The sequence below is a fragment of the Hemiscyllium ocellatum genome, unplaced genomic scaffold, assembly GCF_020745735.1.
Source record: "Hemiscyllium ocellatum isolate sHemOce1 unplaced genomic scaffold, sHemOce1.pat.X.cur. scaffold_2178_pat_ctg1, whole genome shotgun sequence".
Lineage (NCBI taxonomy): Eukaryota > Metazoa > Chordata > Chondrichthyes > Orectolobiformes > Hemiscylliidae > Hemiscyllium > Hemiscyllium ocellatum.
Window position 1 is genome coordinate 48,613 of NW_026867997.1, and position 25,822 is coordinate 74,434.

Genomic DNA, 25,822 nt, shown 5'->3' on the forward strand with positions numbered 1-25,822 from the left:
GCCCTTTCATGTATCTGTTGAGATACATCTTAAATGACGCCATTGTTCCCGTCCCTACCATCTCCGCTGGCAACACATTCTGGGTACCCAGCATCCTCAGCGTAAAGAACTTTCCATACATATCTTAAATCTTTCCCCTTTCACTTTGAACTCATGACCCCAGGTAACTGAGTCCTCCACTCTGGGGAAAAACATTTCTTGCTATCCACCCTGTCTATACCTCTCATGATTTTGTTGGCCTCAATCAGGTCCACCCTCAACCTCCGTCTTTCCAATGAAAATAATCCTGATCTATTCAAACTCTCTTCATAGTTAGCATCCTCCATACCAGGTAACATCCTGGTGAACCTCCTGTGCACCCTCTCCAAAGCATCCACATCCATTTGGGAATGCGGCGACCAGAACTGTACGTGGTATTCCAAATCTGGCCGAAACAAAGTCTTATCTAACTGTAACATGACCTGCCAACTCTTGTACTCAATACTCTGTCTGATGAAGGAAAGTGTGCCATGTGCCACCTTGACCACTCTACTGTCCTGCATTGCCATCTTCAGGGAATAATGGGCCTGAACACACAGATCTCTCTCTACATCAGTTTTCCCCAGGACTTTTCCATTTACTGTATAGTTCGCTCTTGAATTGGATCTTCCAAAATGCATCACCTCACATTTGTCCGGATTGAACTCCATCTGCCATTTCTCTGCCCAACTCTCCAGTCTATTCTCCATTCTGCTGTATTCTCTGACCGTCCTCTTCACTATCTGCTACTCCACCAGTCTTCGTGTCAACTGCAAACTTGCTAATGAGGCAACCTACACCTTCCTCCAAATCATTTAGATATATCACAAACAACAGTGCTCCCAGCACGGAGCCCTGTGGAACACCACTGGTCACCGTCTCAGTTTTGAGAAACTCCCTTCCAATACTACTCCCTGTCTCCTGTTTCCCAACCAGTTCTCTATCCATCTGGCTAGAATACCCTGGACCCCATGTGATTTCACCTTTTCCATCAGCCTACCATGGGGAACCTTGTCAAATGCCCAAGTAAAGTCCATGTCTATGACATCTGCAGCCCTTCCCTCATCAATCAATTGTGTCATTTCCTCGTAGAATTGTATTGAGTTGCTAAGACGTGACCTTCCCTGAACAAATCCATGCTGCCTGTCACTCATATGCTCATTTTCTTCCAAATGTAAATAGATCTTATCCCTCAGTATCTTCTCCAGCAGCTTCCCTACCACTGACATCCAGCTCACAGGTCTGTAATTACCTGGATTATCCCTGCGACCCTTCTGAAACAAGGGGAAAACATTATCAATTCTCCAGTCATCTGGGACCTCACCTGTGTTTAAGGAAGCTGCAAAGATATCTGTTAAGGCCCAAGCTATTTCCTCTCTTGCTTCCCTCAGTAACCTGGGATAGATCCCATCAGGACCTGGGGACTTTGACCACCTTAATGCCTTTTCAGAATACACGTCACTTCCTCCTCCTTATGCCGACTTGCCCTAGAGTATTCAAAGATCTATCCCTAACGTCAACATCCACTATGTCCCTCTCCTCTATGAATCCTGACACAAAGTACTCATTAAGAATCTTGCCCATTTTCTCTGACTCCACACACATCTTTCCTCCTTCGTCCTTGAGTGGGCCCACCCTTTCTCTAGTTACCCTCTTGCTCCTTATATATGAATAAAGGGCTTTGGGGTTGTCCTTAACCTTGCTCGCTAAGGATATCTCATCGCCCTTTTAACCCTCTTAATTCCTCATTTCAGATTGGTCCTACTTTCCCGTTATTCTTCCAAAGCTTTGTCTGTCTTCAGTCGCCTAGACCTTATGTATGCTTCCTTTTTCCTCTCAGCAAGTCTCACAATTTCACCTGTCATCCATGGTTCCCTAATCTTGCCAATTCCATCCCTCATTTTCACAGAGACATCTCTCTCCTGAACTCGAATCAATTCTCTTTAAGAGCATCCCAAATATCGAATATGGATTTTCCTTCAAAAAGCTGCTCCCAATCCACACTTCCCCAGCTCCTGCTGAGTTTGGGGATAGTTGGCCTTTCCCCAATAAGCACTCTTCCTTTCGGACCACTCTCGTCTTTGTCCATGAGTATTCTAAACCTTACGGAATTGTGATCCCCATCCCCAACGTAATCCCCTCCTGAAACTTCACCCACCTGGCCGGGTTCATTCCCCAACACCAGGTCCAATATGGCCCTTCCCGAGTTGAACTATTTACATACTACTCTGAAACCCTCCTGGATTCTCCTTACAAATTCTGCTCCTCTAACAGTAAGTGAATCCCAGTCAATGTTGGGAAAATTAAAATCTCCTCTCACCACCACCTATCCTACATCTTTCCATGATCTGTTTACATATTTGTACCACTATCTCACGCTCACTATTGGGAGGCCTGTAGTATAGCCCCAACATTGTTACTGCACCCTTCGTATTTCTGAGCTCTGCTGAAAATGTGTTGCTGGTTAAAGCACAGCAGGTTAGGCAGCATCTAAGGAATAGGAAATTCGACGTTTCGAGCATAAGCCCTTCATCAGGAATGAGGCGAGTTTGCCAAGCAGGCTAAGATAAAAGGTAGGGAGGAGGGACTTGGGGGAGGGGCGATGGAGATGTGATAGGTGGAAGGAGGTCAAGGTGAGGGTGATAGGCCGGAGTGGGGTGGGGGCGGAGAGGTCAGGAAGGAGATTGCAGGTTAGGAGGGCGGTGCTGAGTTGAGGGAACCGACTGAGACAAGGTGGGAGGAGGGAAAATGAGGAAACTGGAGAAATCGGAGTTCATTCCTTGTGGTTGGAGGGTTCCCAGGCGGAAGATGAGGCACTCTTCCTCCAGCCGTCATCTTATGTTCTGCCGGTGCAGGAGTCCAAGGACCTGCATGTCCTCGGTGGAGTGGGAGGGAGTGTTAAAGTGTTGAGCCACGGGGTGGTTGGGTTGGTTGGTCCGGGCGTCCCAGAGGTGTTCTCTGAAGCGTTCAGCAAGTAAGCGGCCTGTCTCCCCAATATAGAGGAGGCCACATCGGGTGCAGCGGATGCAATAGATGATGTGTGTGGAGGTACAGGTGAACTTGTGGCGGATATGGAAGGATCCCTTGGGGCCTTGGAGGGAAGTGAGTGTGGAAGTGTGGGCGCAAGTTTTACATTTCCTGCGGTTGCAGAGGAAGGTGCCGGGGGTGGAGGTTGGGTTGGTGGGGGGTGTGGACCTGACGAGGGAGTCACGAAGGGAGTGGTCCTTGCGGAACGCTGATAGGGGAGGGGAGGGAAATATATCCCTGGTGGTGGGGTCTGTTTGGAGGTGGCGGAAATGACGGCGGATGATACGTTGTATGCGGAGGTTGGTGGGGTGGTAGGTGAGAACCAGTGGGGTTCTGTTTTGGTGGCGGTTGGAGGAGCGGGGCTCAAGGGCGGAGGAGCAGGAAGTGGAGGAGATGCGGTGGAGGGCATCGTCAATCACGTCTGGGGGGAATCTACGGTCCTTGAAGAAGGAGGCCATCTGGGCTGTGCGGTGTTGGAACTGGTCCTCCTGGGAGCAGATGCGGCGGAGACTAAGGAATTGGGAATATGGGATGGAGTTTTTACAGGGGGCAGGGTGGGAGGAGGTGTAGTCCAGGTAGCTGTGGGAGTCAGTCGGTTTATAGTAGATGTCTGTGTTGAGTCGGTCGCCCGAGATAGAGATGGAAAGGTCTAGGAAGGGGAGGGAGGAGTCTGAGACAGTCCAGGTGAATTTGAGGTCGGGATGGAAGGTGTTAGTAAAGTTGATGAACTGTTCAACCTCCTCGTGGGAGCACGAGGCAGCGTCGATACAGTCATCGATGTAGCGGAGGAAAAGGTGGGGGGTGGTGCCAGTGTAGTTGCGGAAGATGGACTGTTCCACATATCCTACGAAGAGGCAGGCATAGCTGGGGCCCATGTGGGTGCCCATGGCAACTCCTTTAGTTTGGAGGAAGTGGGAGGATTGACAAGAGAAGTTCTTCAATACACGGAAGATAACAAATGTTCATCACATTGATTCCTGAGAGGAGAGGATTCATGGATCAGGAGGGATCGAGTCGATTGGCAATGAATTCAATAGGTTTGAACACAATGATGGGGAATCGCATGGGAACCGATAAAATTCCAGGAGGGATGGGTTCAGATTTTTGGGACATTGGGGCCAGTGCTGGGGGTGGAGGGACTATTACAAATCAGATGAGTTACACCCGGGCCAGACTGGAACCAATATCCTTGGGGGTGCTTTTGCTATCGCTGCTGGGGAGGGTTTAAACTAATGTGGCGGGGGATGGGAAACAAATGAGGAGGTTCGTGGTCAGGAAGGAGGTAGTAACTAAAGCCTGAAAGGAGCGAGATAATAAAGTCAGTGTGACAAAGGGGAAGAGTCACAGGGAACAGATGATGAACGCAAAGGGACAGGTGGTCTGAGGTGCATTTGTTTTAATGCAATAAGTGTAGTAGGTAAGGCAGATGAACTTAGGGCTTGGAGTCGTACCTGGGAGGATGATGTTATTGCTAACACTGAGACTTGGTTGAGGAAAGAACAAGATTGGCAACTGAATATCCCAGGATATCGATGCTTCAGGTGGGATAGAGAGGGAGGTAAAAGAGGTGAAGGAGTGGTATTACTGGTCAGAGAAGCTATCACAGCTGTGCTGAAGGAATGCACTATGAAGGACTCGAGCAGTGAGGTAATATGGGAAAAGTCCTGGGGAAAACTGATGTAGAGAGAGATCTGTGTGTTCAGGCCCATTGTCTCCTGAAGATGGCAATGCAGGTCAGTAGAGTGGTCAAGGCGGCATATGGCACACTTTCCTTCATCGGACAGAGTATTGTGTACAAGAGTTGGCAGGTCATGTTACAGTTATACAAGACTTTGTTTCGGCCAGATTTGGAATACCACGTACAGTTCTGGTCGCCACATTACCAAATGGATGTGGATGCTTTGGAGAGGGTGCACAGGAGGTTCACCAGGATGTACCTGGTATGGAGGATGCTAACTATGAAGAGAGGTTGAATAGATCAGGATTATTTTCATTGGAAAGACGGAGGTTGAGGGGGGACCAGATTGAGGCCAACAAAATCATGAGAGGTATAGACAGGGTGGAAAGCAAGAAATGTTTTTCCCCAGAGTGGAGGACTCAGTTACCGGGGGTCATGAGTTCAAAGTGAGAGGGGAAAGATTTAAGATATGTATGGAAAGTTCTTTACACTGAGGGTGCTGGGTACCCGGAATGTGTTGCCAGCGGAGATGGTCGGGACGGGAACAATGGCGTCATTTAAGATGTATCTCAACAGATACCTGAAAGGGCAGGGAGCAGAGGGATACAATCCTGAGAAAATAGGCAGCAGGTTTAGATAGAGGATCTGGATCGGTGTAGGCTTGGAGGGCCGAAGGGCCTGTTCCTGTGCTGGAATATTCTTTATTCTATCGGGAAAAGACACCTGCCACTCACCTCATCAATGGCCCTCCTGATTTTACAAAGTGTTATAAAGTGTGTTGGACACTCAATGGAATAGAGGCTATTGTATTTGACTTTGATCTATCTGTGGCCATTGGGAAGATGTTTCCATTGGTAGGAGAGACCAGGAGCCGAGGGCACAGCCTTAGCCCTTTTAGAACGGAGATAAGGAGAAACCTCTTCAGACAAAGAGTGGGGAATCTGGGGAATTCACTGCCACAGGAGGCTGGGAGGCCAGGTCACGGAGGGTATTTAAGACTGAAATAGATGGGACAAACATGATTTACCATCCGGTGTGAAAGGAGTGCACTTCCTCAGCTCCTGCAGATCTTTGGCCCGGGGAACGTGCAGTCCCAGCCTCAAACAGCATCGGTCCCACGGGAAGCAAAGGGAGCGAGAGCGGCCAGTCCGGCAGAAAGGAAGCCTCGCTCCCTTCCCGCTTCACCCACTGTCTTCGAACGGGGCACAATCCCCCCACGGGGCACGATCCCCCCCCAGTCCTGGGTGGGATTCGCTGCAGACTTCAACTCCGTGCGATCACGTTGGGAAGGCGCCTGTGCGTCCGCAGGGTCGGCGATCGATTGAAGGCCTTGCCGCCCCCGGGGCAGGTGAGAGGCCTCTCCCTGGTGTGTGGAGGCGCCGGTGCGTCTGCAGGTGGGACAGCTGGGTGAAGGGCCTTGCGGCCCCCGGGGCAGGGGTACGGCCTGTCCCCGGTGTGGACCCGCCGGTGCCTCAGCAGCTTGGAGGACCCAATGAAGGCCTTGCCGGACTCGGGGCAGGAGAACGGCCTCTCCCCGGTGTGCCCGCGCCGGTGGATCTCCAGCTCAGAGGGGACTCGAAACCCCTTCCCGCATTCCCCACACTTCCACGGTTTCCCCACGGCGCGGGCTCCCTCCAGGTTCGACGCGGAGAGTCGCCCGAGGCTGGAATTGAACCCAGGTCCCTGGCACTATGAGGCATCGGTGCTACCTACTGAGCCATCATGCCACCCTCTTGCAGTTTGCTAACCTAGTTATCTGCCCCCCCACTCTCTTCCTACCATACTGACAGACCAAGATGTGGGGGGAGGGGAAAGAGAATCAGAGCAAGACCTTTGCTTTGATAACAAGACCTAGAACATGCTCGCTCTGAGGATGACTGTAGTGGAGTCGATCAATACCCAAGTGAGACTGGAGGGACCCTATAGAGGAATACACTTACAGGACTCTGTGGATATAGAGAGGAATGAGTCTGACTAGATTCATCCACAGAGTCAGCATTGAGCCCAGTATTCTCCTGTCCTGTAATGGGTATGACTGGAAATACATGACATGTTGTGGTTCTGTTCGTCGAGCTGGGAATTTGTGTTGCAGACGTTTCGTCCCCTGTCTAGGTGACATCCTCAGTGCTTGGGAGCCTCCTGTGAAGCGCTTCTGTGATCTTTCCTCCGGCATTTATAGTGGTTTGTCTCTGCCTGCTTCCGGTTGTCAGTTCCAGCTGTCCGCTGCAGCGGTTGGTATATTGGGTCCAGGTCGATGTGCTTATTGATTGAATCTGTGGATGAGTGCCATGCCTCTAGGAATTCCCTGGCTATTCTCGGTTTGGTTTGTCCTATAATAGTAGTGTTATCCCAGTCGAATTCATGTTGCTTGTCATCTGCGTGTATGGCTACCAAGGATAGCTGGTCGTGTCGTTTCGTGGCTAGTTGGCATTCATGGATGCGGATCGTTAGCTGTCTTCCTGTTTGTCCTATGTAGTGTTTTGTGCAGGCCTTGCATGGGATTTTAGTACACAATAAGGTGTGCAAAAAACACTACATAGGACAAACAGGAAGACAGCTAATGATCCGCATCCATAACACTACTATTACAGGACAAGCCAAACAGAGAACTGCCAGGGAATTCCTGGAGGCATGGCACTCACCCACAGATTCAATCAATAAACACATCGACCTGGACCCAATATACCGGCCACTGCAGCGGACAGCTGGAACTGACAATCGGAAGTGGCAGAGACAAACCACTATAAATGCCGGAGGAAACAACACAGAAGTGCTTCACAGGAGACTCCCAAGCACTGAGGATGTCACCCAAACAGGGGACGAAACGTCTTCAACACAAATTCCCAGCTCGGCAAACAGAACCACAACAACGAGCAGCCCAGCTACAAATCTTCTCCCAACCTTGGAATACATAACATGGCTACAACACTATGATATAACTAGAAATAATTATAAATCAAATTTATACAGCCGTAAATAAATACATATTGCACAGTAACACTATGATATATCCCTGTCCAGTATGACTTTTACTGTTCAGTTAAACGAAACTTGAAAGGGTTCAGAAAATGTTAACAAAGATGTTGCCAGGGTTTGAGCTATCGGGAGTGGCTAAATAAGCTGGGGCTGTTTTCCCTGGAGCATCGGAGGCTGAGGGGTGACCTTATTGAGGTTTATAAAATGATGAGGGGCATGGATAGGGTGAATAGACAAGGTCTTTTCCCTGGGGTGGGAGAGTCCAGAACTAGAGGTGAGAGGGGAATAGACATAAAAAGGACCTAAGGGGCAACTTTGTCAGTCAGAGGGTGGTGCGTGTATGGAATGAGCTGCCAGAGGAAGTGGTGGAGGCTGGGACACATGCAACATTTAAAAGGCATCTGGATGGGAATATGAATGGGGAGGGTTTGGAGGGACGTGCTGGCACATCGGACTAGATCAATTTTGGCTATGTGCTCGGCATGCACCAGTTGCACATAGGGTCTCTGTGTGCTATACATCTGTATGACTCTCAATGCTGTCCAGGCGAGTCAGTGATGATATAACAACACTGGACCAGCAATCCAGAGGCCCCAGGCAAATAATCTGGGCTCATGGGTTCAAATACCAGTAAAAACAAACATTGGGGAAATTAAATTTATTTTTTTAAATCTGAATTGAAAACTAGTCTCAGTCATTGAGAGAATGAAACTTTTCTGAAAACCCATTTGATTCAATAACGCTCTTCAGGGAAGGAAACCCGCTAGCATTAACTTGGTGCTGCCTGCATATGATGGCTCACGTGCTTGACTTTTAAAATGCCCCCTAAAGTCTGGCAATCCTCTTGTCTGAAGGGCAGTTCGGGACGAAAACATTGTTGGCCTTGCCAAAAAAAAAGCCCACATTCCATGAAGGAGTTTTTCTCGAATGTGACTTCACATCTGCGAATGGGTCACATCAGAACATCCAGACAAATAAGCACCAAAATGTCTGGTGCTGCAAGAGTACAGCAGGTCAGCCAGCATCTGAGGAGCAGGAGGTTTGATGTTTTGGGCATAACCCCTTGATTAGGAATGTGGGGTGGGCCCAAAGGGACTGAGAGATAAATGGGAGGGAGGTGGGACTGGGGGAAGGGAGCTGAGAATGCTATGGGTAGATGAAAGCGGGGGAAGAAGGTGACAGGTCAGACAGGAGGGTGGAGCAGATAGATGGGAAGGCAGATGGACAGGTGGGACAGTTCAAAAGAGCATTCCCAAGTTAGAGGGTTGTCTCTGGGATTGGGCAGGGGCCGGGAGGGGGAGGAATGAGGAAACTGGTGAAATCAATATTGATCCTGTATGGTTGGAGGGTCCCAATGCAGAGGCATTCTTCCTCCAGGTATCAGGTGGCCTAGGACCCTGCAACCACATGGCATCAACATCGATTTCACCAGTTTCCTCACATTCCCTCCCCCCCCACCCCAGCTCCAACCCTCCAACTCAGCACCACCCTCTTGAACTGTCCCACCTGTCCATCTTCCTTCCCACCAATCTGCTCCACCCTGTCGCCATCACCTCCCACCCAACCCGCATCTACCTTACCCCCAGCCCCACTCCCACCTTCCTATTTATCTCTCAGCACCCTTTCCACCCCTCCACAATTCCTGATGAAGGACACGAGAGAGAGAGAGACACATATACACACACACACAGACACAGACAGCGATCTAGACCAATGCATCCAGCATATGCACCTTTCCTGAGTTCACCTCCTTTCACTTCACTTCCTACAAACCAACAGTTTAATCCCAAAATGAGAAAAGAAATGGAATAGGAGGGGTGAGAAGAGAGGGTGCTGTACTCACAGAGGTTGGTGCAGTCTGGGGTAACACTCAATCTTCATTCAGAGAGAGAGAGAGCAGCAGGAGCTCATGATCCAACTTCCGCATTCAGACACTGAGGGGATGCTCTGATTGGTAGGAGGTCCAGCCTTCCATCCGGTCCTCCAAGGCTCCCCATTGGTCATGCCTCCCCGCTTCGAGGGGAAGGGAGAGAGGTCACGTGGGCGTCACAAAGACCAGCGCGGCGCGTTGGACTAATGGGAACGGCTGGAACGCCGCACGGGCGGGCGCTCCGTCCAATCAACGCGCGGCCTTTGTGACGACGGCGGTCCCTCCATTCACGTGATCGGTTGCTCCTGCACATGCGCCGTTGCGGGGCGGGGTTAAGGGGAGCTGATGTTAGGTTGGTCTGGAGGGTCCCTGTATCCAGGAAGAGGTGAGTGTGGCTCAGTCAATGAGCATCAGTCAGACCCTGCTGGAGCATGGGGGGAGGTGGGATATTAGGTACAGCAAGAGTTAAAGAGTGTGTGGGATGGAGATTTACAGCTTTTTTAGGTAATAAGTCCCTTTCTGGACAATACTGGGGGATGGGTGATATCAGAAACAGCAGAGTGAGAATTGAAGAAGTGTGTGTGTGTGGTGGAGATTTGCAACACTTTTTAAAGTTAAAAATCACACAACTCTAGGTTATAGGAGAAAATGAGGACTGGAGATTAGAGCTGAAAATGTGTTGCTGGAAAAGCTCAGCAGGTCAGGCAGCATCCAAGGAACAGGAGATTCGACGTTTCAGGCCAGAGCCTTTCTTCAGGGCTTATGCCTGAAACGTCGAATCTCCTGTTCCTTGGATGCTGCCTGACCTGCTGAGCTTTTCCAGCAGCACCTTTTCAACTCTAGGTTATAGTCCAACAGGTTTAATTGGAAGCACTGGCTTTCAGAGAGACACTACTTCATCAGGCAACTTGTTAATATTTCAGATAATGGAAATGTATTGCTGGAAAAGCGCAGCAGGTCAGGCAGCATCCGAGGAGCAGGAGAATCGAGGTTTTGGGCATGAGCCCTTCTTCAGGAATGAGGAAAGTGTCCTCATTCCTGATGAAGGGCTTTTGCCCGAAACGTCGATTTTTTTTTTTCCCTGCTCCTCGGATGCTGCCTGACCTGCTGTGCTTTTCCAGCACCACACTGATCTCCAGCATCTGCTGTCTTTTTCGCCTGGAGGTTTTACTAGCTACCTGATGAAGGTGCAGAGCTCTGAAAGCTCGAACTTCTAAACAAATCTAATGGACTACAACCTGGTGATGTGTGATTTTTTTTTTACCTTTGTATACCCCAGCCCAACACTGGCATCTGCATATTGTAACTTGGTTGTTTTAGGGAAGTTCTACAGAAACTAGAATGATCTGTTCTGAATTCCTGTCATGTGCAGGCAGCAATGACTTTTGTAATCCCCTTTTCACAGGATATGAGAAGAGCAGCTTTGCAGGTAGAGCTCCCCAACGGAGTACCATGTGAAGGTCTGACAGAGCCCCTTGATTCGTGGGACAGGAGAGACGTCCCTCTTTCAGTCCAGAAGGGGCAAATTCTTTGAACGTTTTTGTCTGCTTCAGTAGGCTCTTAAAGTATCGTCTTTACCTGAACCACAGGGGCACGTGCCTGAGCCAGTTTGCCCACTGTGGGGAAAGGAAGTCTCAGGAGGCATTCCGCGCGCCATGGAGAAACCGTGGAAGTGTGGGGATTGCGGGAAAGGATTCCGCTCCCCCTCCAAGCTGGAGATCCACCGCCGTGTCCACACCGGGGAGAGGCCGTTCAGCTGCTCGGTGTGCGGGAAGGGCTTCAGCGACTCGTCCACCCTGCTGACCCACCAGCGGGTCCACACCGGGGAGCAGCCCTTCACCTGCTCAGTGTGCGGGAAGGGCTTCACCCGGCTGTCCACCCTGCTGACCCACCAGCGGCTCCACACCGGGGAGAGGCCGTTCGCCTGCTCCGAGTGCGGGAAGGGCTTCAGCGACTCGTCCACCCTGCTGCGGCACCAGCAGGTCCACACCGGGGAGAGGCCCTTCACCTGCTCCGTCTGCGGCAAGGGCTTCACCCAGTCGTCCACCCTGTTCTCACACCAGCGGGTCCACACCGGGGAGAGGCCGTTCAGCTGCTCCGTCTGCAGCAAGAGCTTTACCCAGTCGTCCACCCTGTTCTCACACCAGCGGGTCCACACCGGGGAGGGGCCGTTCAGCTGCTCCGTCTGCAGCAAGAGCTTTACCCAATCGTCCACCCTGCTGACCCACCAGCGGGTCCACACCGGGGAGGGGGCCTTCACCTGCTCCGAGTGCGGGAAGGCCTTCACTAAGTCGTTGAAACTGAAGTCCCACCAGCAGGTCCACACCGGGGAGCGGCCCTTCACCTGCTCCGTCTGCGGCAAGGGCTTCACCCGCTCGTCGCACCTGCTGCGGCACCAGCGGGTCCACACCGGGGAGCGGCCCTTCACCTGCTCGGTGTGCGGCAAGAGCTTTACCCGCTCGTTCAACCTGCTGGCCCACCAGCGGGTCCACACTGGGGAGCGGCGCTTCACCTGCTCAGTCTGTGGCAAGGGCTTCCCTCACTCGTCCACCCTGCTGCAGCACCGGCAGGTCCACACCGGGGAGCGGCCCTTCACCTGCTCCGTCTGCGGCAAGGGCTTCCCTCACTCGTCCGACCTGCTGCGGCACCAGCAGGTCCACACCGGGGAGAGGCCGTTCAGCTGCTCGGTCTGCGGCAAGAGCTTTACCCGCTCGTCCGACCTGCTGGCCCACCAGCGGGTCCACACCGGGGAGAGGCCGTTCAGCTGCTCGGTCTGCAGCAAGAGCTTCACCCGCTCGTTCAACCTGCTGGCCCACCAGCGGGTCCACACTGGGTAGCGGCCCTTCACCTGCCTGGTCTGCGGCAAGGGCTTCCCCCATTCGTCCGGCCTCCAGATCCACCAGTGGGTCCACACGGGGGAGCATCCTTCCGATAGACCAGAAGTGCACATAATACAGAGAAACTTCGATTATCCAGAATTAGATGAACCAGCACGGTGGCTCAGTGGTTAGCGCTGCTACCTCACAGTACCAGGGACCCAGGTTTCATTCCTGCCTCAGGCGACAGACTGTGTGGAGTTTGCACATTCTCCCCGCGTCTGCGTGGGTTTCCTCCTAGTGCTCCGGTTCCGTCCCACAGTCCAAAGATGTGCAGGTCAGGGTGAATTGGCCATGCTAAATTGCCCGTCGTGTTAGGTATATTAGTCAGAGGGAAATGGGTCTGGGTGGGTTACTCTTCGGAGGCTCAGTGTGGACTGGTTGGGCCTGTTTCCACACTGTAAGGGATCTAATCGTCAAGCGACTGAAATACACCCTGCATGTGTCCTTTGGATAATCGAGGTTCCTGTGTATTCCAAAAGTGGCCTAACCAACGTCCTGTCCAGACCCCAACCCCTATACTCAGTGCTCTGGCCATAAAGTGATCTGTAGAATCTGCGGGACTTGCTTAATCCTGGAAGGTAAATCACGTGTTTCTCCTTCTCTTGCAGGTGGATCCAAGATTTCACTCTCTGTCCCATTGAGTCTCCAGTCAGGTCCTTCAGCTCAACTGGTCTCTCTCAGTATTTCTGACCCATGTGAGCCTCTACGCACCTCCCCTTCACTTGCTCACACTTGATTTCCCTTACAGCAGCATTCCCTTCAGTTCCTTTCTCCCTGACGTCTGTATCCAGCTTCTCCTTAAATGCCGTCCACCTCGACCTGCTACTGTGGGGGCCATTCCCGCTGCAGACAGAGGTCTCTCCTTTGTAACCTCTTCAAAAGATTAACCGCTGACTTCCCCCTTCAGTCTTTTCCATTTCTGGGTCTCCCCGCTGTTGCGAAACTTGGAATGGTTCAGAAAAGATTTACAAGGATGTTACCAGGGTTGGAGGATCTGAGCTACAGGGAGAGGCTGAACAGGCTGGGGCTGTTTTCCCTGGAGCGTCGGAGGCTGAGGGATGACCTTATAGAGGTTTACAAAATTATGACCGGCATGGATAGGATAAATAGGCAAAGTCTTTTCCCTGGGGTTGGGGAATCCAGAACTAGAGGGCATAGGTTTAGGGTGAGAGGGGAAGATATAAAAGAGACCTACAGGGCAACTTTTTCATACAGAAGGTGGTGTGTGTACGGAATGAGCTGCCAGAGGATGTGGTGGAGGCTGGTACAATTACAACATTTAAGAGGCATTTGGATGGGTATATGAATAGGAAGGGTTTGGAGGGATATGGGCCGGGTGCTGGCAGGTGGGACTAGTTTGGGTTGGGATATTTGGTCGGTACGGACGGGTTAGACCGAAGGGTCTGTTTCCGTGCTGTACATCTCTTGACAAAGCCTTGTCTGAGGGTGAAATGTTGTCATTCCCGTTGATGCGGGTGGTCCCCTGTCTGTTGTCCTTTTTGTTTCCTTTCTCGGAAAGGACGTCGCGGACATGGGCAGCGTTCCCGAGCCCCGCTCCGGAACGGGTTGTTCCGTCCTCTTCCAGGCCCCGGGGTGGGGGGAAGGGGCAGCTTGAGTGCAGTGGGAGAGTGGGCCATTCACTGGGAGGGTGCCAATGGGACGGGAGAGCGGTACCGGTAATGGGGCGAGGGGGAGATGCCTCAGACCGCCAGAAACACTGGGGCAGCTGCTCGCGTGCTCCTTTTGGATCTCACAGCACAGGGAGGCCATTCATCTGATTACCTCCCCGTCTCTGTCTCTCTGGCTCTGTCTCTGGCTCTCTCTGTCTGTGTCTCTGCGTCTGCCTCTGCGTCTGTCTGTCTCTCTGAGGTGACAGCGGGTTCCAGCATATTGCTGCTTGCTGGGTAAACCTGTTTTTCCTCTGTTTTCCCCCTCTCTCTCCTGCTCAAACCCCTGACCTTCAGGCCGCCCCTGACCTTGTCACTATCAGTGAATAGGGAACAGCTTTTCTTCCTCCACCTTATCTGAACCTATCACAATCTTCCCCACTTTCACCAGTTGTATCTGTGTGTGACCCTCTCTTTCTGTGTCTCTTTCTCTCCTAAGCCCCCTCCCTCACCACATCCCATTTACCCACCCCCTCCTGTCATGCTCCCACTTTCAAACGGTCTCGTTGTGTTTTCACTGCCTCTTCCCCATCGTTTCCGTCAAGCACCTCATCTCACGCTTAGAACCCCTGCAGTGTAGGAGCAGGCCCTTCAGCTCATCCAACCCACACCTCCCCCAGACCTCTGCCTGTAACCCTGCAATTCCCATTGACTAACCCACCTAGCCTACACATCCCTGGGCACTATGGGTAATTTAGCACGGCCAATGCCCCCTAACCTGCACAGCCCTAGGCACTATGGGTAATTTAGCACGGCCAATGCCCCCTAACCTGCACAGCCCTAGGCACTATGGGTAATTTAGCACGGCCAATGCCCCCTAACCTGCACATCCCCAAACACTATGTAATTTAGCACGGCCAGGCCACCCAAACCTGCACATCCCTGGATAGTATAGGACAATTTAGCCTGGCCAATCCACCCTCACCTACACAACCCTGGACACTATGGGTAGTTTAGCCTGACCAATCCACCCAAACCTGCACATCCCTGGATACTATAGGACAATTTAGCCTGGCCAATCCTACACTAAGGGTGGATTGGCCATGCTAAATTACCCATAGTACCCAGGGATGTGTAGGTTAGGGTCGATTGGCCATGCTAAATTACCCAATCCTACACATCCCTGGGTACTGTTAGGATAAAATAGGTCAAGGGAGGGTGGAGCTATAGCTGCTGTTTGGGGAATTGAAACTGTAGCTGTAGCTGCTACTTGGGAAATCGAAACTGTTGCTTACGTGGCCAGCTCAGCTGCCAACGCCCAAATGAGCTCAATAACAGGAAACGCCTAGCAAACGCGAAATGTCCTAATAAGGCAATGCTTAGTAGCTCCGCGAAGCTCTGCTTAGCAAAGAGTATATCAGGAGCAGATTTGGGAGGGGAAGGCAGAACGTGCCTTCTCCAGTGAATGCATGGTGATTCACTGTATCAGCTACGATTCTGCAATAAAGCCTGCTTGTGCCAAACAATTGAGCATCTGTTGTCTCTCCTCCTAAAACGAACATGCAAGGACAAATTCCGTCCTAATATTTGGTGACTCCCAACGCGGGGAGGAAAGAGATAACAGTTGGCAGACCGGTTAGCAGACAACCTTCGGCGCCGAATCTTATTAAGGTATGGAAGTGCCTGTTACATCTAAAACTTCCAGTAGTTAATTTTTGAGTTAGTTCTTGTCTGCTTTCTGATCCTCACCAACCCAAATTGATTTAACCGGGCCACAGAGGCACAGAATCTTGGCTGGTAAGTCATTTTTTTTTAATCTAAAGTAGTGTAAAACTTGGAAGTAATGAGAGCCTTTGACATTAAAATTCTCCACGTATTTTTAAAATTCTCCTGTGTGGAGGGGTGGGGGTATCACGTGGAACTTGGAATTAATAAACGCGGGAGACGCATGGAACTCGGTGGTAACGAGGACCCCGTAGCACAGACCTTAAAATTCCTAGAAGTGAGGGGCATTGGGTAAGGAGAGAGACAGAGGACAGGGGACAGAGACAGACAGAAACAGAGATACAGAGAGACCGACACAGGAAGAGAGTGAGAGAGAGAGAGAAAAAGAGAGAAAGAGGGAGATAGATAAAGAGAGACAGAAGGTAATAAAGACAAAGGGGAGAGAAACAGAGAAAAGGGAAGAGAAAGCAAGAGAGAAGGATAGAGAAAAAGGATTGCGAGAAATAAGGGTTAGGGGTAAGGAGACTCGCAGCAGCCAGCGAAGAGAGAGAGAGCGAGCCGATCTGTCCCAGCAGCCTGAGGAGAGAGAGAGTGAGTGAGTGAAAAGAGCTGTACAACTGACAGAAAGTTTAACCCTTTGTGATTTGGTTTGAATGCACATTTTTTTGTTGGTGATTGAATGTTTAAGTTTTATTCCCTGGAGCTTGAGTTCCAGGACTGTTTTAAATGTGATTTTTATGGAAACTTAACATGATTTTTTTTTAAGGTTGATGACTTCTGTTCTTTTAAAAGTCATGACTGCCTTACTATCCGATTCTAACTAATCTCTTTTATCTTTACATAAAAGCAATGTATGGAGGACAGTTGAAGTTTCAGTTCAACAGGAGGTTGTCGTAAAAACGAAAACTTCCATGGTTATTATCTGTGACCTTGGATTCGGCAATTGTTCATGCATTAGAAGTTTTTTTTTAACTTGAATTGGCAAATTCTTGTAAGACAGCTCTGATTATTTTACGACCTATAGTATTGTAATTGAGTAATGATTGGTCAGGAGTACTTAAGAAAACTAATTTTGGATCTAAATTAGGGGACTAAAACTGGGTGATTACAGTGGATTTCAAAATTGGGAACTGTATGAATTTTACATTTTAAATATTGAATACTGAATAAATGGACGTAAATATATAAATATGTTTACAAGTTAGGAACAGGCTTTAAAGTTAGTCAAGCATGAATTGATAAATTGGTGTTTGAAGTTATGGGAAGCTAGGAACATTGCAATATTTCTTAAAAGAAAGAAAAAGGGAAGAACGTAACGACTTGTCCCCTTTGGGAAGTACCAATAGGGGACAAGGAGATTGGGTTTGTGTGTGTCCCCCTCACCAGTGGGGAGGTCGGAACATCTAAAAGGAAATGACGGTCCTGGTTGAGAATCCGGTAGGATTGGCAGAACAAATTGATCTATTTTTGAGGCCCAGTCTGTATATGTGGGCTGAGTTAATGACTATTTTGAGTATACTATTTACTGGGGAAGAGAGGGGACTTATATGGGGATGCTGGACAGGGAAAGATACAGAAGATAGAAGGGTGGAGTGGGAAAAACCCATTAGATGAATTGTCAGGAGAGGCACAGAAAGTGTTTGTAAAGAGAGAGGACGAGAGACAGAAGCAGAAGGCGAAAATGACGGTCGCTGCGGTTGATGAGGTAATTAGGAGAAGAATGGAACCAAGAGTGAGCAACCGGAGCAGCGGGTGACAGCATGGAGGGCAGAGAGGAAAGGGGATAGGGAGAGACAAGGAGGAGCATTTGGTAGAGGGTTTGAGCGACAGGGGCAGAGATGAAGGTCTCCACAGGCAGGATGCCATTATTGTGGAAAGATAGGGCATTTTAGGCGGGAGTGTCCTGATCTATAAAGGGAAGAAAGAGCCATTCCGCTTATGATTTTGATAACGACGGGGAGGGGGACAACAACTGGCATCATTTCTGAGCAGTCAGGGGTTAACAACCCAGTCATAGATTGGCTGAATAGTACATTCGGTAGATGGGGAACTGTGCTGGGACAGCTGGCCCTTGGTTTATGCATCTCTGTTGCTATCTTTATTACCTGTGGTGGTTGTTGTATACCATGTATCAGGACGCTTGTGACACGAAAGATTGACCGTGCCCTGATGGGAAAGGATGACCCCCACCTGCATACCAGGCAGCGGTGCTGGTGGAGCCTGTGATGGGGGCACACCAAGGAAAGATTACGGGATCGAAACCAGAGGGAATGGAGGAGATATGCCTGAGAGAGAAACACGGGACAATATATGATTTTGCTTTATAACTGTGTCACTCATTTCTAATCCTTCTCCTTTAGGGCCTCAGAATGTGAGGGCTGTGGTCCAAGGACCCCCTAGTTATATATTTTTCCCGTTTAAATTTGCAACAGGTAAATTTGTGCTTTTATGCTGCAGTTAGAGATTGTGAAGTGCTATGTGCCTCAAGACTCAAGAAACTATTGTTCACCCAAGAAATTCCTAGCCATCATCTGGTATTCCTAAATGGCTTCGATTGGTCTCGAAAGCCACTGATCACAGTAATAAGCCAGTTGCCACTGCCCGTGTCCATCCTTAACGTCTGTGAAATGGATGTGGGTTTTTGTTGGTCAGTGAAGAAGACTGGTTAGCCAGTAATGGGTAAGATTCCTCGAGCGAGGAACAACCTAAGACAGGCACAGTCGTGCATTGGCCTTCAGAATAGTGGCCTGTGGTCATGTGGCTTTAGCAGATCCCTGGTCTTTGCATCCGTGTCGGGAATCTGATTAAGTTTCTGGCTGGCAAAGCAGCTTGATAGAAGGAAAATCGTGCACTCAGTACATTGTATTCACAGTATTTTGGACAGATGAAAATGCCAGTTTTGTGGCAGCTTCCAGAACCGACTTAACAACAAACCTTTGGGAAGGAAGGAAAGCACATTGAATCCTATTACAAAAGATTTGACACGATTTCAGTAGTTTAAAATTATTTTAGGATGTCATGATATAATATGACCGATTTTAATGAGTCGTTGTACAATTAGATGTTCTTTGGAAAACAGACCTTCATTCTGCAGGCATCCTAACTCATCCACTTTGTGTTTTCCCTGGTTCTCTTCCTTTTGTTATCATGCTCAGTTTCACTGTGTTTTTTATCGTTTTGTTAGTTTTGAGATAGCTTTTTTTTAAGTTGTTTTCTTTTAAAAGAAATAACCTAGAATTGCCTACTAATTGTTAATTTTCGCTTGTTGCTTGTTTTGTAGCGGTATGCTGCTTAGGGACCCCTTCACCCTGAACTAATGTGTCCCTAGAACCGGTCGGCCTGGTTGAGATAACGTGTTCGGAGAAGCCAAAGGGACGTTTGGGGGGGCGTCCACCGACACACCCGGCCCCGGTTGCCGTGCGACATTGCGTTTGTAGCGGTATGGGTTGATGTGGCCTCAGTAGAGGCCAAGGGAGGGAATGTTGAGATGTATATCTAATAGGCCTCGGGAGGGTAGAGTTGTAGTTACTGCTTGGGGAATCAGGGGGCGCTGCAGAGCGGTTGTTTGGACTGCTGACCGAAACTGCCTGTACAGCTGGACTGCTGTTTACGAGACTGAAACTGTCTCGTAGACAGCTACCAAGGTCAGGCAGCACAATGGCAGGCTCTTCTCAGCGTAGCTGCCGAGGCCATAACGGGTGGCTGAGCTGTTGTTTACCAGACTGGAACTGTCTCGTGGATATTTGCCAAGGCCGAATGAGCTGTCACAGGAGACGCTTTGTGTGCGAGAGATCACGTGTGTGAGTAGTTACGTAGCTTAGCAAAAAATATATCAAGTGTGGATTTCTGGGGGAAAAACAGAATGTGCACCTTCTCCAGTGAAAGCATGTATTTCACTGTAATCAGCTACGATTCTGCGAAATAAAGAACCTGCTTGTGCCAACTAATTGAGAGTCTGTGGTCTCTCCTCTAAATGAACACGCAAGTACAAATTTCTGTCCTAACAATATGAACAGGGCTGTATGTCAAAGGACAGCATTATTTCATCCTCTTCTACCTTGTGTGTTTGGTGTTCAGGAATTCTTGGGTGGAGTGAATGGAGTGGCGTGAATCTTCTACTCAGTTTTTTAGTCTTCACTGGAGTTCTTTGACTAGTCTGTATAGTGGTGTTCCAGGTAGTGAGACTGTGGGCCTGAGGGGAGCTCCTGGTTTGAAGAGGAGAACAACAAAGTGCCATTCCTAGATGTCACAGTAGAGCAAACAGTTAAGGGGAACTTCAAACTAGCGTCTACAGGAAACAATACACATGGATCAAATACTTAACTACAGAAGCAATCATCCCAACACCCACAAACGAAGCTGCATCAGGAGATTAATTCAACAAGGCACCACACATTGCAGCACAGAGGAACTGCGATGGGCAGAAGAGAAATACGTATACGTACTCAAGAACGGGTAACAATAAACCCAGTGCGCCATTTTCTCATTGATGCTTCCAAACTGACCCTCAAATTTGGTTTGTCCCTGCATTCTTTCCTGGTTGTCTTTTTGTGGGTTTTGAAAACTTTCCCAATCCTCTGACTAAGGATACGAGTTGGGAAGTTATGTTGTGGCTGATAGGACATTGGGTAGACCACTTGGAATATTGTGTGTAATTCTGGTCTCGCTCCTATCAGAATGATATTGTGAAACTTCAAAGGGTTCAGAACACATTTAAAACGATGTTGTCAGGGTTTGAGCTGAATGGGCTGGGCTGTTTTTCTTTGTGCACCAGAGGCTGAGGGGTGACTGAGAGTCATTAATAAAATCATGAGAGGTATGGATAGGGTAAATAGACAAGGACATTTCCCTGGGTGAGAGAGTCCAGAACCAAAGGGCAAAAGGTTTAGAGTGGAGGAGGGCAAGATTTGAAAGGGTCTTAAGGAGTAACCTTTTCATGCAGAGAGTGGTGTGTGGAAGGAATGAGCTGCCAGAGGAAGTGGTGGATGTTGATACAGCTATGACATTTAAAAGGCATCTGGATAGGTATATGAATAGGAAAGGTTTAGAGGGATACGGGTAAGTGCTGGCAAATGGGACTAGATTAGGCCAGGATATCTGGATGGCCCGAAGGGGCTGTTCTGTGCTGTAAATCTGACTCTGGCTTGCCACGAACATTTGCCATGTCCGTATGTTTAGTTTCTCTCTGGTTGTCTGTGTCAATGTCTTGATGTCTCATTCCACCCACCACATACCACCACCACCCCCACCACCCACCACAGGGACGATAACCAATTCATGTCTGTTTTTTATCAAGAAGCTGTATTGCAGGTTCAACCTGAATTTACACTTCTTTTGCTTCCCAAAATCAGACTTGCTCACTCTCAACAATATCCTGAAAGATATTAACTTTCACGTGGTGTTATCCAAAATTCTTGGATGCCAGTCCTGACGTTTTTGCTTTTTCTGTCCCTGTAAGATCCTGAATCAGCAACTTCAGGAGAATTAATTTGAGCGGAGTGAGAATGGAGTAGGAGGAGAGAGAGTGGGATGCTTTCAATTTTGTGGAACAGCAAAAGAAAAAAATGTTCTGCAGAAAGTGGAGTAGCTTGTTCTGAATTTCTACCCTGGCCTGACCGTGATGACTTTTGTAATCTCTTTTTCCAGAGTATTTGAAGATCTGAAGACTGAAGTTTAAAAATCAACAGATGAAGGGCCTATGCCTGAATTGTCGATTCTCCTGCTGTTTGGATGCTGCCTGACCTGCTGTGCTGTTCCAGCACCGCACTTTTCAACTCCTCTCCAGCCTCTGCAGTCCCCACTTTCACGTCAATGTCTGACAGTCACTCAATCCATCGGGACCTCCACGATTTTCAACTATGATTCTGTGAGAAGGAGCAAAACATTTTGGTTCCTGTTTCAGACCATTTTCAGCATCAGCAGGACTGGATGAGAGTCTCTACTGTTACAGCGCACTGTGTGTAAAGCCTGAAACAGTTATACGGCCAGGAAAGAGGAATTTACTGTGGGCAGGGACCATACACGGGTCTGTAGCTGTGGCCATGGTGAAACCAGAGGAATCCCACACTGTGGAGAAACCGTGGAAGTGTTGCGACTGCGGGACAGGCTTCCATGCCCCATCTGTCCTGGAGATTCATCGGCGAAGTCACACCGGGGAGAGGCCATTCTCCTGCCCCAAGTGCGGGAAAGGCTTTACCTGCTCCTCCCACCTGCTGGACCACGGCCGAGTCCACACTGGGGAGAAGCCATTCTCCTGCCCTGAGTGTGGGAAGGGCTTCACCTACTCCTCCCACCTGGTGGCCCACCAGCGCGTCCACGCTGGGGAAAGGCCCTTCCCCTGCTCGGAGTGTGGGAAGGCCTTCAGCAAATCCTCGGACCTGCTGAAGCACCAATGGGTCCACAGAGGGGAGAGGCCATTCAGCTGCCCTGAGTGCGGGAAGACCTTCAGTGATTCCTCTACCCTGCTGAGGCACCAGTGGGTCCACATCGGGAAAAGGCCGTTTTCGTGCCCTGAGTGCAGGAAGGGCTTCACCCGCTCTTCTGCTCTGCTGACCCATCTGCGGGTCCACACGGGTGAGAAGCCCTTTAGCTGCCCTGAGTGCAGGATGGCCTTCAGTAGGTCTCCCACCTGCTGAGGCACCAGCGAGTCCACACTGGGGAGAGGCCGTACTCCTGCCTTCAGTGCGGAAAGTGCTTTACCCAGCCCTCCAACCTGCTGACCCACCAGCGGATCCACACCCGCGAGAGACCGTTCTCCTGCCCCGAGTGCGGGAAGGGTTTTGCTGTTTCCTCCCACCTCGTGGCCCACCGGCGGGTCCACACAGGGGAGAGGCCATTCAGCTGCCCCGAGTGCGGGAAGGCCTTCAGCAATTCCTCTGCCCTGCTTAGGCACCAGCGCATTCACACCGGAGAGAAGCCGTTCTCCTGCCCAGAGTGCGGGAAGGGCTTTACCCGCTCCTCCACACTGCTGACCCACCAGCGGGTCCACACAGGGGAGAGGCCATTCAGCTGCCCCGAGTGCAGGAAGGCCTTCAGCGATTCCTCTGCTCTGCTGAAGCACCAGCGAGTCCACACCGGGGAGAGGCCCTTCAGCTGCCCTGAGTGCGGGAAGAGGTTTACGTTTTCCCGCAACTTGCGGAAGCACCAGCGGGGGCACCAGCGCTCACAACAAGCGGATTCCACCACTGACACTGCTGTGAGTCCCCCCCAGGACTGATTCTCCTGACAGTGGGTGCAGTGGGAGAGTTGGTGCACTGTATTTGTTTTCGGTTGGACTGCAACCCCATGGTGACTCAGGGGTGGCATGGTGACTCAGTGATTAGCACTGCTGCCTCATGGCACCAGGAACCAAGGATCAATTCCACCGTTGGGGCAACTGTCTGTGTGGAGTTTGTGGAGGGTAGGAGAATGGATGAGATAAGAAACCGCTGCCTTTCTTGAGACAAGTCTCCCGGAGAGAACTTGCTGACTGACTGATTGTCTGATCTACTGATCCTCACAGTGCCTCATTGCCCTCAGTTAACTGGAGGAGGTCCACACAGATGTACCGAAGCCCCTCTTTGGACTGTGGAAGGAAACCTGTGCAGACAGGGAAAACATGCAAACTCCACACAGACAGTTACCTGAGGCTGGAATTGAACTTGGGTCCCTTATGCTGTGAGGTAGCAATGCATAGCAGTGTGCTATCCCAATATGTTATAAAATTTGAATAAACCTACTAAGTTGTAAATGTGTTCATAACAAGAACTTAGTGTAAATGTTTGGAAGCAAAAGTCCATCGGAATTGTCTTTGGACGGATCCAAAACTTACTTCATTCATGATTGAAAATACTTTGATCTCTGGAACTGTCTGCCAGAGAGTGTGTTGGAGTCAGATTCAATTACGGTATTCAAAATAGAGGTGGATCATTAAACTGAAAAGGAAAGCAATTGCAGTGTTCAGTGAAGAATAGTACAAGGTACTGTAGTGGACGTCAGAGGATGAGTTTCCTGTTCACTTGCTCCTGTTACCATTTCAGGTTGCTGACTTTTCGTCAGCATCCTGTACATGTTGGGATTTTTTTCTCCTTTCTAGTATCTACTTGAGTGACTCAATGACAAATCTAATTTATGAATTGTTCCTATGATATCGACAGTGCTATATAAATTGTGGGTCACAACATGTCCAAGTGAGGAAAAACAAACTGTTCATCTTAAATATTTATTTTTAAACAATGGAAATAAAATTCATGTTTGGAAAACACACAACTTGCTGTGTAGTAAGATCATCATAAATAGGAATGGGAGTAAATAATTGACCATTGAGCTGCTCTGTCTTTCATTTATCTAAATTCTCTTTCCTGCACTTGTTTTTTCATGACTTCATCTGCTGAAGTGACTACACTCCAAAAGCTTGTGATTTCAACATAGAACTAGGAGCAAGAGTCGGCCTTCTGGCCCTTCGAGTCTGCTTCACCACTCAATAAAATCATGAATCATCTTTTCGTGGAGTATACTCCACTGACCTGCGTTTTCACCTGATCCCTTAATTCTTTTACGTTTTTGAAAAAAATATCTACTGCTTCTAGTGATTGCTGAAGTAATGTCAAATCCTTCCCTGGGCAAGGAATTCCATAGATGAACAACCCTCCGGGTGAAGAAGTTTCTTCTCAGTTCAGTTTTAAACCTGCTTCCTCTAATCTTGAGGCCACGCGGTATTATCCTAGTTTCACCTTCCAGTGCAACATCCTATCTCTATTTCTTTCAGAATTGAATATATTTCTGTAAGATCTTCCAAACAAACCTGCTGGACTATAACCTGGTGTCATGTGACTTATGACTAAAAAATGTGTTACCACGCATCTTCATAGCAGTGGGATTTCAGGGCTCGAAGATTGGGACACTACCACTGCATCATAAAATAAAACCCTCTGCAGCAAATAGGTCTTCTTTTATTGAATGAATGGGGAGAGGTTTCTTCTCAACATGGGCACAAATATTATACCCTCAGAGCCCATTACACTGAATTGAGTCCTCTTCGGTTGAATGAATGGATGTGGAGGTGCCATAGTTCAAATCGTTAAAAATCACATCTTGCCCCTGAATATGTGACACTACCGCTATAGCCCCAGAGCCCGTTGCAGTAAATTGGGTCAGCTGCTGTTGAATGAATGAACGGGAATGAAAAGGGCGGATACACTGAGCCGCTTGTGACATTCCCCACCAATCCCAAAGCTTGTGGTCAGTACCGACCAATCGGAGAGAGAGATTGCAGAGGGTGGGACAACACTTCACGCAAACGCGGCCGCTATTGGTCAGGTGGAGTAACGAGCGCTCTGATTGGAGGAGGCGCGGATGACGCGCGTCACTGAAGGAGACGGAAAGGAGAAGAAAAACAAAGATGGCGGCGCGAGGCTGCGGTTTCTGACGGAGGGAGGGGGGCAGACAGGCATCGTTTACCTCAGAAAATACCTTTAAAATACATTTCACATTAAAGTCGGAACTTTTCAAACAAGAGGTGACGGTTACCGGGTGAACGGGAAAACAAATTAAAACTGTCGGCGGTGGAGGAGAGAGAGCCGGCGCCCGCGGCTTCTTCGGCGGCGGCCGGAGCCCAGGAGCTCAACAACCCCCCGGAGCTGGAGGAAGGTCCGAGCTCCAAGAAGCGGGGGGTCCGGCTGGAGGCTGGATTTACTCAAGGCTTGTATCTATTAACTTATTTAAATGGTACCTACTGTATGGGGGTATGGTTTACATTAAAACCGGAGGATCATGTCAGAGTGTTTGTTTATATTGAGCAGTTGTAGTTGGTAAAATACACTCCCTGGAGGAACACCTTCTATGATGCTGCATTTCTTACCTTCTGCCCTTCCCCCATTTGTTATCTCTCATCTCAATTTTACATTCTTTTGATCAAATTTTATTTCACATTAATCAGACTTTCTATCCACTGTGTGCTATTAATTTGTTTGTTGTATTATTGTAAGACAAAATTAATGATATTTCATTTGATGTCAGAGTTTGACATTGACTGTGCAGGTGTGAATACCAGTAAGTTGTGGAA

At 49.3% G+C, this 25,822-nt stretch overlaps 1 protein-coding gene and 1 pseudogene across 1 annotated transcript; both read left to right on the forward strand.

The window, feature by feature from the left end:
- Positions 1-9,892: 9,892 nt before the first annotated feature.
- On the forward strand, positions 9,893-15,581 carry LOC132811292 (zinc finger protein 271-like). The gene is made up of 2 exons (XM_060822792.1): positions 9,893-9,954; positions 10,975-15,581. Exon 2 carries the CDS (start codon positions 11,225-11,227, stop codon positions 12,404-12,406), a length of 1,182 nt encoding a protein of 393 aa, XP_060678775.1. The 5' UTR covers positions 9,893-9,954; positions 10,975-11,224; the 3' UTR covers positions 12,407-15,581.
- A 1,880-nt stretch (positions 15,582-17,461) lies between these two features.
- LOC132811297 (gastrula zinc finger protein XlCGF57.1-like) lies at positions 17,462-25,485 on the forward strand (annotated as a pseudogene).
- Positions 25,486-25,822: the final 337 nt, after the last annotated feature.

What these genes read in the sequence shown, in the direction of transcription:
- LOC132811292 (XM_060822792.1), top strand. Translation starts at nt 11,225, where the DNA reads ATGGAGAAACCGTGGAAGTGTGGGGATTGCGGGAAAGGATTCCGCTCC.